The sequence below is a fragment of the Cladophialophora immunda genome (genome assembly GCF_000835495.1).
Source record: "Cladophialophora immunda strain CBS 83496 unplaced genomic scaffold supercont1.4, whole genome shotgun sequence".
Lineage (NCBI taxonomy): Eukaryota > Fungi > Ascomycota > Eurotiomycetes > Chaetothyriales > Herpotrichiellaceae > Cladophialophora > Cladophialophora immunda.
Window position 1 is genome coordinate 5,734,751 of NW_015622544.1, and position 12,376 is coordinate 5,747,126.

General features: G+C 52.9%; 5 protein-coding genes across 5 annotated transcripts; 2 read left to right on the forward strand and 3 right to left on the reverse strand.

Moving 5' to 3' along the window:
- Positions 1-34: 34 nt before the first annotated feature.
- Positions 35-2,189, reverse strand: PV07_08296 (uncharacterized protein; the record flags this gene model as incomplete). Its single annotated transcript, XM_016395450.1, has 3 exons — positions 35-522; positions 661-1,970; positions 2,041-2,189. 3 exons carry the CDS (start codon positions 2,187-2,189, stop codon positions 35-37), a joined length of 1,947 nt encoding a protein of 648 aa, XP_016248869.1.
- A 1,065-nt stretch (positions 2,190-3,254) lies between these two features.
- PV07_08297 (uncharacterized protein) lies at positions 3,255-5,918 on the forward strand. Its single transcript, XM_016395451.1, has one exon. The coding sequence runs from the start codon at positions 3,527-3,529 to the stop codon at positions 5,318-5,320; it is 1,794 nt and encodes a 597-aa protein (XP_016248870.1). The 5' UTR covers positions 3,255-3,526; the 3' UTR covers positions 5,321-5,918.
- Positions 5,857-9,681, reverse strand: PV07_08298 (uncharacterized protein). The gene has a single exon (XM_016395452.1). It carries the CDS (start codon positions 9,609-9,611, stop codon positions 6,465-6,467), a length of 3,147 nt encoding a protein of 1,048 aa, XP_016248871.1. The 5' UTR covers positions 9,612-9,681; the 3' UTR covers positions 5,857-6,464.
- Positions 9,682-9,857: 176 nt separating this feature from the next.
- Positions 9,858-10,902, forward strand: PV07_08299 (uncharacterized protein). The gene has a single exon (XM_016395453.1). The coding sequence runs from the start codon at positions 10,051-10,053 to the stop codon at positions 10,771-10,773; it is 723 nt and encodes a 240-aa protein (XP_016248872.1). The 5' UTR covers positions 9,858-10,050; the 3' UTR covers positions 10,774-10,902.
- On the reverse strand, positions 10,877-11,277 carry PV07_08300 (uncharacterized protein; the record flags this gene model as incomplete). Its single annotated transcript, XM_016395454.1, has 4 exons — positions 10,877-10,966; positions 11,020-11,090; positions 11,146-11,183; positions 11,237-11,277. 4 exons carry the CDS (start codon positions 11,275-11,277, stop codon positions 10,877-10,879), a joined length of 240 nt encoding a protein of 79 aa, XP_016248873.1.
- Between the last annotated feature and the right edge of the window lie 1,099 nt (positions 11,278-12,376).

A 12,376-nucleotide genomic window follows, 5' to 3' on the forward strand; every position in this document is an offset into this window, starting at 1 on the left:
CTCAACTGCACGAGCTCTCTGACCCACGGACGCCTCACCTTATCCATTCCAGCGGTATATCTGAACCAGGCTCTGGGCTGCCATTCTCCTGAATGCGCCACAGCGGCGAGCTCTTGCTCCAACGACGCATGGCCCAAGCGATCACTACGAAGGAGGTGAAAAAACCCAGCGCTGCAGCCGTGCCCCAATACACCGTCACGTTGTACGCCTTGCGGTAGAAGATGGCGTTCTGAAAGTCCATGTAGCCTCCAAATGCAGAGCTGCCAAACGTGCTCGACTTGCATAGACACCCATTCAACAACCCCAGGACTTGAAACAGCGTGATGAGGAACAATAACAACACCGCGAGGAAGTTGGGCAAGAGCATCAACTTTTGCAGCCAACGCCATGGCTCTTGAATGGCCAGCAGCACAAGCCACGACAGAGAACTTATGATATACCAGATCGAGTAAAGCCCGGATCGACAACCCAGTCCTCTCGTCGGCGTGTTGAACGACACCATAAATGCCATGCCAAAGCTAACTAAGACGCAGATCAGCGCTTGTCACATAAGTCAAGGAAGAACACGCAAGACGAAGGTGTCGAAGCATGAAAGTTGACTTGGGAGAAACTGATGACTGTGCCCGACTGAGGAATGCTGGGGGAAGAGGAAGCACTTACTGCCAACGATCATCTCACTGAATGCCCATATGATAAACCACGAATACGGCCGTCTCGTCAGTTGTTTTTCGAAACTAGCCAGGTCATCAAGATTGAGCAGATTTGGGTCCCCTCTCGTGCGTTCGTACTGCAAAAGTGCAGCATTGGCAACGCCGCAATACCTCAGGTAGCGTCCTTGGCCGACAAAATGCCCGATATTATATGGTTGTCGCACTCCAGGTCGTTCGCGTTCGAGAGTTTTACTCCACAGCAGCTTGCCGATATCTAATTCTTGCTGTGCTTCCTCGCCCTGTCCCGGTAATTGTGGAGGCTGCGTAGGTGCATGAGCGGCGGTTCTGACAGACTGTTTCTGCCTTTGTACGTCGACGACCTTGTCGACATTGTACAGCCATCGTTCGATGAGCTCCTGACAACGACTGGAGTTTGTGGGGTTCCGATCGACAATTGCCATCACCACTAAAGAGGGAATCCAGGACAGTAGGAGTCCGAGCGCGAGCGAATGTGCAGTGGTGTTATCACCGAGATCTGCGAAAGCGACGGCGACCGAAATAATCAAGGAGACTCCGAACCATAGGATGTTGAGCGCCAGAGGCCACACGCCTTTCCTACGGTTGAGGCGCAGGTGGAACGCAAGAGTGGCATTCAGCTCTGCGAGACGAGCTTGCAGCTCCTGTTCGTCCGGATGCAGTTCGTGTGCAGACATTTTGAGCTGACAGAAAACGCCTTGTAACAGGGCTTTGTTCCGATTTGTCACGGTGGAAATGGGTTCTTCCTCCGAGTCACTGGAGCCCTCCTCGCTTTCTGATCGTTTCACCCACATTGTCAATTTCCCCAGCTTTGGAAGAATTCGCTCTCGTAGGCTCTCGTTGTGCAGGGGATCGATGGGCTGTGCGGTCTGCAACTCGCCGGGGTATTGATACTGATTGATACAGCTCAAGATATACATGGCATCATCCATTCGGGCACCCAGGGGTGATGCTCTGGCTAGCTCATTGCATTTCTTGATCATGTATATGTTGAAGATGGTTGTGGTCAGGCTCGCAGCCGGAGCGCCAATCCAGTTCAGAAATGCCTCGAGATTCCTTCTCTTGCGGATGTTGAGTGACTCCCAAGGCAACTGGGCAATCAAGCTAACACTGGGCAAAATCCATGTCGTCAGAATCTGGAAGATAGTGAATGCATCCCACAAATCTGGACCCGAGCCACAAGCAGCCGCGCAGCCATCGACAGTGAGGGCTAGCGACTCGTTTTGATATACTGGATTGATGCCTCGGAGGGGACCGTGATAAATAATGTCAAAGCCATAGGTGCTATGGGCAAAGATACATGGTCAGCTCAGAATTCTCCAAGTACCCAGGTACGAGAAGACAGAAGAGTTACCTTTCAATAGCTCCGTTTTTTAAAGCCTGACGGACCTGAGCTTCACACTGGTCAAAATTTGCCGCATATGCTTTTGTTGCAAGGCTGACGGCCAGCGATAGTGTAAGCAAGGTTCCTTTCGACGAAGAACAGTGGAAGTGGAAAGCCATAGCGAAAAAGCATCAGACAAGAGTCCGGGGGTCGCAATATGAGGCTAGATCGCAGAGTCAAGAGGCAACCGGAGTATTTATGTCCAAAGAAACCTACGATTAAAGAATTGGTAGGGGATTGTGGCTGCACAGTGCTCATTCCTGTTCAGACATCGCTTGCAAGGGTAGAACCATAATTTCAAGCCGCAAGCAGGGCAAACGACGCATCATCAAGTCCGGAGCTGTGAATCAGATGGATGACCCGGGTTCTGATCGAATGGTGCGGTCGAGAACAGCCAGGCTGTGCCTTTCTGGATGCCCTAGCGGACAATTTGACTAGGCAGGCGTGGAGAATGCATGTTGCCAAGCTGCTCTGAGTTGGAGGGACTGTTGATATTTCGAGGGCAAACCGCAGGAAACATGTAACAAACAGGGAGCAGGGCTGATTTGGGCCACGGAAGCAGCACCAATTGATCAGTCAAGGGGCGACCATCCAGGAACAGTGCATTGCAGTGATTCCTCGAGCCTCTTTAAGCCTCTTCAAGCCTTTTCGTCGAAGCGCTGCCATGCCACCACAATAACGACGGCACCAGGTTCGCTCCGCACCAATAGGAATGGTAAATCAGTGGACCGATTGTCCAGACCAGTCCTTTTGTCAAAGCCAAGCACTTTGAGCCTCGCAACATTCGCCTGAAAGGGATCGTTTCCACATTGATCCCCTTTTGTTTGGTGGGAGTGAACGGGCTTAGCTGGAACTGGTGGCACACCAATGCATAGCTTGTCGTGGCTGTCATACCAGAGTCGGTCAATTGCAGCGGCATCATGCAACCAACTGAGAGCACAGTTGGTTGAAATGGCTATTTCTGGACGATGAAAAGGGGAAAGAGGCTCTCCCAAGGCTGCAAGGGCCATGGTGGATGCCACCCCCTGCCAAGCTGCCAAAATGCCAAGCTGCCAAGCTGCCAAGTACCAGCCGTGCCTGGTCATCACGTGGTCGCTGGGGGAGAGCGTCACGCACGTGACTGCGCCATCGCCATGAGGCTGGCCAGCCTTGTCCAGACTATTTCGTTCTTCGGCTGAGGTGAAGTTGCCTACGCATGAAGAAGTGCTTGCGACAGAACGATGTTGAACTGACCGTGTGCTCAGTATACACAGAGGCGCCCAGGCCCGAGGTTAAAGTATAAGTCAGGTGCTCCTAGGTCGAGCGGTCAGATGGTCTGCGCATTTGACGACCTGCATCCCAAAAAGAGCTCAAGCGAATTCGCTTATCAGTTTCAAAGACACCAGAACTTCGAACGAGCCATGTAACTAGGCCTATCTATTAGCCATTATATTTGAGGCACTCAATTGTGTTCGAAATGCTATACAACACTGTTTTGGCGCATGCCATCGTCACCGTCCTCTACTTGCAAACCCTGGCCCTTGCTGCTGAAAACTCACAGACCCTACTGAACGCAGATTCAATTCCTCCGCAACCAAGACAGCGACCACACCGAGTAGCCATCATCGGTGCAGGCGCAGGTGGCTCCTCTACATCCTACTACCTCCAAAGGTTCTCCCAGCAGCACTCCTTGCCTTGTGAAAGCACACCAATACATATCACTGTTTTCGACTCCAACCCCTACGTCGGTGGCCGGACCACCACGGTCAATGCCCTCGATGACTCACGCTACCCGGTTGAACTCGGCGCAAGCATCTTCGTCAAGATAAATCATATTCTATACAATGCCACCCGAGATTTTGGATTGACTGCTTCCGTCAAGATATACCAATCTGCACCCGATTCAAAGTATGAGTTGGGCATTTGGGATGGGAACGACTTCGTCTTCAAAGCCGAGAGAGAGGACGATGAGGACAGAAGTTCGTGGAGAGGATGGTGGGACATTGCCAAACTTCTCTGGAAATACGGATTGGCTCCCATACGGACGCGGCAGGCCACGAAAAAAGCCGTCGGTGAATTCTTGAAGTTTTACGAGGAACCAATATTTCCTTTCAGCTCGATCGGAGAGGCCGTGGATGCCACAGGCCTGCATGCATACACTGGCCTCACAGGGAAGGATGTTCTGCAAGAGGCGAGAGTGGGCGATCTGTTTTCTCGTGAAATCATCCAAGCAAGCACCCGCGTGAACTACGCGAGCAATCTAGGCGGGATACATGGATTGGAAACATTGGTGTGCATGGCTATCGAGGGAGCCATGGCCATCGAGGACGGCAATTGGCACATCTTTGATGAGATGGTGAGGAGTACCGCCGACGAGTTATTCTTGAATGCGACGGTCACCGATGTCGTCAAAGACGACAAGAAAGGGACATTCCAACTCAAGACCGCAAATGAAGATATCAATAGACGGCTTACAATGGAATACAGCGCTGAGTACGATACGGTCATCCTCGCAGCTCCCTATCAATTCGCCAATATCACCTTTTCACCACCCCTCATTACCGTGCCGCAGAAGATCCCCTACGTTTCGCTCTACGTGACGCTGTTTACCTCTCCACACCGTCTTTCTCCGGCGTTCTTTGGACTCGACTCGCAAGCAGACGTCCCTTTGTCCGTCCTCACAACTCTATCTCTGGACCTGTCGGACGAACTGGGCCCTCGACGGGGCGTCGATGCCGTTGGCCCACCGGGATTCTGGTCGATAAGCACACTCCGGGTCTTGCATCCAAAAACAGACGGTGTCTTCTGCGGACCCACCTCAAACTGCACGGAGCTACCTGCTGGAGCTGGAGCAGATGGGAGCGAAGAAGATACACAGTATCTATACAAAATCTTCTCCCCAGCGCCTTTGACGGGGACTTTTCTTTCATCTTTGCTTGGCTTCCAATACTCGCCGGAGCCTGAAAGTAAACACGATGATCCACTCTCTCGGCTCCCGAAATCCGAGATTACGTGGCTTCACGAGAAACACTGGCACAGCTACCCTTACGAACTGCCCCGGACCACATTCGAGAACTTCACGTTGTGCTCCACGGAATCGTGCTCCTCGCACGGCATCTCGGATGGGGCCTACTACCTCTCGGGCATGGAGTCGTTCATCTCGACAATGGAAACTTCCGCTCTGGCGGGTATGAACGTCGCCCGCCTTGTGGTGCGGGATCTACATGACGAGCAAGAATTGAAAGAGTTGCAATCGGACATGGAACTGTAGCAGAAGCCTCGACCGCCGATGGAGGACATGGCAAGAAAGGTGTATCACCGCCCCCACATCTGGAAGAAGCACGCGAAGCCCATGGCGTTGATCAGAGGAGAATCGATAGGCACAGCTCCAGTCTATGGACTTGGTCATGATGCCTATGAATTTCACAGACCTAATTGGCACATGCCAGAAGGACAATCAAGAGTTCTATTCATGGGAAAACAACACTTCCAAAACCACCACGTAAACGAGCGGTACCACAGCTACAACTCCCCGCCGCTGGCTTTGAAGACCTTGCTTGATACTGCCGAACAACCTGGCTACCTATCACTGGGTTATATACACGATAGATGCCACGGGAATAGCGCCGGCGCCGGCATAGCCTCCCAGGAGTAGGACTCCGTAATGATCACGGGATCCTTGTGCGAGACTCGGTGCGATGCCAGCTCTCAGCATATTTGGACACGGCTATCAGGACGAGTACAGTAGACGGGGCGAGGGGATGTGATGACGTGGAAATGGACGAGGAAGAAGATAGAACAGATTAAGCCCATACAGCCAGTCTACTTTACACCCTGGGACTGGAAGTTCAAACCATCATTGTTGCGAGGATATATGCTCTCTGTGGACCCTCTAGGTGGACTCCATATCTGAAGTCCCAGATCCTGCGTCGTTGTCCCTTTCATGATAAAAATCGAGCCGCTTGCCGTGTGCTTGAAACCGCTGCGTCTCACTCGAGCCCCGAACTACCAGTACGCCAGGCGCCTTTTGCTGGACCCTTTTGGCATTGATCCGTCATTCACTCGTTCGCGGAGTACCAACATGAAACATTGTCATTAAAGATGCTCCTGTTCTCTATTGTCAAGACGATGACGATATCGTCCGATGCATCAATGTACTCATATTGCTTTTTGGTCTCGCTGTGTAGTCGTTCGACCCGAGACACCGCTGCAATACTCACGGATTATCCTTTGTCCTGAAGAGAAAAAGTCAAAGTCGAATGAGAGCTTCAACGCCGAGGGTATCATTACCATTACCATCCATGATCCATGTCGCAGATAAAGAGGGAAAGTTACGTCGACACTTATAGCACTCTGGCAATCGCCACAAATGGATGGACATCCACTCCAGAACCACGCCAATTGCACGTCTCTGTTCAAGCTTGGGTTGTCGCACCCTGAGTGATAGATCTAGAATCAGCCGAGGGCGTCGATGTTGATGGCTCGGTGCCCTCAACCCCCCTGCTCGCGGAGGCTGCCGGGAGTTCACTTTGTGCGGCCTGGACTTGCGGAGTGGACTTCGCAAGTCCTGATGGACTAGCTTGAGGAGGACCTGGCGTGGTGGTTGCAGGCGATGCATTGTGCGGTGTGCCGTTTCGTGTGCCTGCATTGATCGAGCTGGCCGGCGCTGGCGAGCCAGTCCGTGAGAACCCTGCAAAATTAGGATTCTTGAAACGCCGGATAAAATCCCGAATGTGTCCCATGATCGTCTCCTCTTCGATGGTGTGACCACCTGGCATCAGAGACTCAGGATGGCCGTGGAGTAACCTTCTCGTGGCAGACGCAAAAATCTTTTGCCAGTGTTCGGTTCTTGCGGGATGGACCTGTTCAAGCATGGCGCCCTCGAATTTCTTGATGGTTATGAGACCATCCAGTGTGCAAGGCATGTTTCGGGACGCAGAAGAGCTAGTGGGAATGGGTGGTGCTGTTGCGGGAGTGGGTGTCACAACTGCACTTGGATTCGGGTGAGATCCCTGGCTTGGAGGTTGCGCAGGGCCCGACTGCAAAGATCCTTGTTGTGGTGGGAAGGGTGACTGTCCTGATTGTGACGGTGGATAGAAAGGGCGGTTCTGACCTGTAGGATAGGTTGAGGCCGACGGCGGTATTCCTCCTGGAGGAGGCGGCCACGGCACCCCATTTGAAGGTGGCGGCATGGATCCATGGGGACCCTGTCCGTAGAAAGGCGGAGGATGTCCTTGAGGGGGCATCCCATTCTGTTGAGGATATGGTGTGCTGTTCTGCCAATTCAGCATCTGAGGAGGGCCTTGAGGTGGATTTTGACGGGGCGCTGGTGCGGGTTTTGGTTTGGAGGCCGCTGCTTGCTGGGCTGCTCGCCTTCTCTCCGCTTGAGGCTGCAGAGCCCCAGGGATTGCTTTCCACGCGAATCCTTTGCCTTCCTTCTCGCCCTTTTCGAAGAGCTTGTTCCATTCTTGGTTCAGATTATGCCGGACACTACTTTGCCATCCTTCCGAGTCGACTCTGTGTACAAAGAATGGAAATTTCAACTTCAAGGCCCGGTAAATCTGCTTCAGAGGAAGAGCTTTTGGGTGGATGTCGAGCAAGATATCGTAGATCAATCGAGCGTATGGTTCAGACGGTCTGGCAAGCTGTTCTTCGGTCAAGCTCTCCGCAGGAGGATAGTCTGGACTCGGAGATTTCGATCTGGCTTTCTTGACTGGTGGCGGTTTCTCGGGTTCGCTAGGCACTTCGACCTCACCGCCCTCGATTGACTGGACGATGTCACCGTCTTCCCCGATTCGCTTTCGCTTCTTGTATTTCCTCTTCTCTGGTTTGGCTTCGACTGCGATCTCTTCCTCGTTGATGATCGGCCTGGAGGGTTTAAGGCCTCGCATCATCGGCGGAGGAGTCTTCCCTCCGTTCGCGGCCTTTGCTTCCGCGAGCTTCGCCGCCTTCTCCCTCTCTTTCCTTTCCCGAGTCGACATGATCCCATCCTTTGGTGGTCTGCCAGGTCCCCGCCTTTTGGGAGGAAGAGGTTGGCCATCGGGTCCAAGGATAGGCTCTGCAATCACGGCTGCCGGTTTTTCGACGGTATTCAGGATGATCTTTGTCTTGCCCCTGCCGCCCTTTGACGGTGAAACGCTTCTGTCTTGTTCGTTCGATGTTGGGGAAATGCTCCGTGGTCGGGTAGGGCTGTGCTCAACCTCCTCCCGGCCTGAACCATCGCTCGCCAACTCGGCTTCTTGCTTCGGCAGTCTGAAAGTCATCCAGACATTCGAGATCTGTATTTTTGAACCGTCGCGAATAGGTCGTATTTGGCCGCGAGGAAGGTACACATCATCCAAGAACGCACCATTTCTACCCATCACTTTCATCTGGAAGCGTTCCTTGTCGAAATCCCACTGGATCTTGACGTGCCGCCGTGAAATACTCTTATGGTTTTCCAACTCGGACTTTTGGTGGTTGCGCATGGCGTGGATAGGAATAAGCGGACAATTGTGGGCATCCGGGATATGATCGGCTGTCACTGGCGCTGGTTGTTCATTGTCTGGCTCCTGGTCGTTGCCGTACTCCAGTTGAGCTTGACGTTCTGCCATCTTATGGTAGTCGAAAGGAGCAAGTGGAGGGTTGTAGAGAACTTCCTGAGGTTTGACGACACTACCAGCAGACCTTTCGGACGAGTGCGAGTGTAAAGGTTGACCATCCTCTCCTTTTTCATTCTCTATACCCAGACCGTCATCAACACCACCGAATCCACCGGCCTCACTGACAACACTCCCCTGGACTTGACTGTCGCCAGGTCGTGGTATGCCTTCAGACAGACCTGACCGCCTACCGCTCGAGCTTTGTGCACGGTCTTGCTCAGCCTGACGCGCTTCTTCCGCTTTCGCAAGGGCTGCCCTATATGCAAAAGCATCCCTACCCAATTCACAGGCATAGGTGGTGATGTAGTAGTTCCCATCCTCAAACTCAATCTTTGCGAACGCTTCGATTTCCCTTCGTTCTGGGAGTGGAATTTGAGAGGATGTAGGCGGCAGAGGTTCGTTTGCATAGGCAGTCAGTAGGCCATCTGGTCCCACAGGAAGCGGTAAAGGTTGCGCGAAGGAGTCCATCGGTAGCGTAGGGGGCAATGAAGGGAGTCCGCCGGCAGCAAGAAAGTCCTCAGGGTTTTGCAGCGGGAGTAAGTGATCGGGATCTGTCTCTAGGTTGATGTTGTTTGTTTCCGTCCCCGTCACCTCAGGAGAGCCATCAAGACTCTGGTCCGGCATCGAAGCCATGTCCATTCTGGGGGGCGCAGTTGCGGTCTGGGTCTGAGTCTGGGTCTGGGGTTGCGTTTGATTGATGGGGGTGAGGGCCGCGAGCAGGTTGCCCACAGCGTGGTTCCGTGTTTGAAGATCTAGGTTATCCCAGGTCGAATGGCTTGGTATGGACGGGCTGATATGCTGCTGTTCCTGTTCATCTTCGTGGTTGGAGTCACTGTCGTTCGGGTGTAAGTTCGAACCAGCGGTCCATGATGGGAGATCTGGCAGACCTCTTGACGACGTCGCAATTGCCTGCGACGACATTACGAGGTCTGCAAGATCCTGGAAAGAAAGTAAGAGAGCGTCAGGTTGTGGTCGAGGGGCGCGCAATCTCCAAACGATCAAAAGTTCTTTGGAAAAGTAAAAGTCGAAGAGAGGCGGGCGGCAGGCGGACAGCGCAGTCCCGCGCCAGCCAATCACAGGCCGCACGAGGCCAGGGAATTTCTTTCTCGAGGGACTTGGGCTCCGGCCGGCCACTGGTGATTTCTCTGGACAATCAACCACAGGAGCCAGACAATCTCTTCGACCTGCGGCCTTGTGTGCCTGTTGAGCGAAAGTCATCTGGGGCTGTCGTGAGATGGGCAAACCTTTGGTCCCGCCGACTTCTCTGGAACGTGTTTCTACTGGTCTACATATCTGACCGAGCCTGAGGATCTCTCGCGACGGCCACGTACGAGTACCTTCGAGGCAGTGGTTCCCATGTATGGCTCCACGAGGGAAACAGAAGGTTGCATCCTCTAAGGGCGACACTGTTCAGCCAGCGAACCCCCAGCCGCCAGATTGGCCTCCTCTAGCTCCGCTCGTACCTCAGGAACACCTGTCTATCGAGACAGTGGTCCCCGGCCAGATCTTGGTCATCCGCAACATCTTCACTTCCACCTTGTGCAGGAACTTTGTGTCTTTCCTTTCTTCCTTGCCCTTGATTACGACGCCGGGGAAGCCGAAGCGAGGGGAGGCAACCCGGGTCAATGACAGATTCCAGATTGACGACCCCAATTTTGCCAAAATGCTCTGGGCCCGCAGCGGGATGCAATATCTAGTCAGCTCCTTCGGAGACCAGGCTGTCTTTGGCGGCACGGTGCTCGGGCTGAATCCAAACATAAGAATATATCGATATCGGCCGGGTCAGTTCTTTGACAAGCATTATGATGAGAGCAATAAATTACACTTTGGCGAGGAAAAGCTACCTGCCAAAACTACCTGGACCCTCCTCATCTATCTTACAACCTGCGAAGGTGGGGAGACAGCATTCTACCCGGAAGCCTTGAAGAAAGGCGAGAGATCGCCGGAACCCATTGTGGTCGAACTTGAGACCGGGATGGCCCTCCTCCACAAGCATGGTGACGATTGTCTGCTGCACGAAGGCAAAGAGGTCAGGAAGGGCGAGAAGTGGGTATTGAGGAGTGATCTTGTCGTGCAGAGGTGAAGCCAAAAGACCGACCGAGAATCCTTGGGAATTGGATAGTTGTAGTTATCCTGCACTGCTAGTACTGGACACATGCATTAGACCCCGTGCTGGAGACATAGTGCTATCGCTTTAAATGCTCGGCATCTGTCTCGTTTGTGCCTTCTCGGGCTTCCGACAGCATGCTGTCGATACCCTTGTCCTTGAGGGCTCTCTGCTAAGGGTTAGGAGGTTAAATGAAAGGTGCAGACAGCAAGGCCCACATACAGTCAGACAACTCTTGTACTGCTTGAACAGCGGCTCGCATTCATCGGTGGACGAATTCCCTCGAATGTATTCTAGAGCACAAAGTTCAGCTGGTGGCAAAAAGGGGGGCAACAGCACAGAACGTACTCTCGGAATACCACTTCAGAAAACAGCTATCATATTTCCTAGCCGCGCGTCAGTATTGTGTTCGATCGCTGGTGATGGACCCCAAGCTCACTCTTTGACCTCGTTGCATTCAGGAGCAAGTGATGCCGACATATTGGCGCCCGGCCAGTGGATGATTGCGGTTGTGTCGAGGTGAGGGACAAAAATCCGACCTGACGCAAGGCTCGTCAAGGCGACACCAAATAGACGGAGCTTCGGAATAAACATTCTCCGTAACGATAGACCCGGGGGGTCCACTGGCCGTCATTGATTGGCTCCTTTTACAACATACACCTATGCATATATATCAACTGACTACAACTCAAAGGAACAGCTGACGTGCAGATGGCGATTGACATTGAAATGGACAGCATCGCCTGATATAGCTTTTATAGGTGTATATAGTGATCAGGCAATGTTGTTGTCAACGAAGAGTTACGGGAGAGTGAGAGATAGAACAAGAGAGCCCTGCCCCTTATTCTGTTCCTCACGAGTACACTTTCTTCCCCCTTTTGTTGTAATCTTTGTTGTACATCCCAAACGTCACTTCTCCATCGTTGGCCCTGAGTCCACCAACTCCACACTCTGCTGGACCCATTTCCTTCAATCCATGCAGGCTCTCCGTCAACCTCGGGAAGACCTTCAACGCATTGTTCCTACCCATATCCACAAAGTCCCATTCGTTGACAACGGAACTCACATGCTCGTCCCACCAGCAGCACCCGTTCGGGATGGACTCGAAAGGGTAGTCGATGGAGAAGCAAATACTCCGAGCGCCAATCTCGGTCATGGCGCAGATCAACGCCGGCGTGCTGAAATGGCCGGACGTGGTGATGAAGACCTGTGTGCCAAAGTAATCGCGCACGAGCCGATCCTTCCGCATCGGCATGTTGGGGAAACGGCTGCGGTCGAGTTTGTGGTCGATGCGGTAGAGGTCGTATGGGCTGCAGAACGAGCATGTGATTGATCAGCGGCTTAACCTGAAATAATGTAGGTTGCCCAATGGCGAAATCAGCTTACATATGTTCACCCATGTGTCCGATTATGATCTTCAGATCGGGGAACCGGTCAAGAACGCCACCAGTAATGATACCAAGAGTGTGCATGTTCAGTCGATTCGCGTATCCCAGCGCCGAGAAGTCGAGCCAAGGCCTTCCTTTCCACATCATTTCCTTGATCAGAGGGCTGGACGTCCGGGGGTGGAGATACACGG

Excerpts from the sequence above, each read along its gene's own strand:
- PV07_08299 (XM_016395453.1), top strand. The coding sequence starts at position 10,051 with ATGGCTCCACGAGGGAAACAGAAGGTTGCATCCTCTAAGGGCGACACT.
- PV07_08297 (XM_016395451.1), top strand. The coding sequence starts at position 3,527 with ATGCTATACAACACTGTTTTGGCGCATGCCATCGTCACCGTCCTCTAC.
- PV07_08298 (XM_016395452.1), bottom strand. The coding sequence starts at position 9,611 with ATGTCGTCGCAGGCAATTGCGACGTCGTCAAGAGGTCTGCCAGATCTC.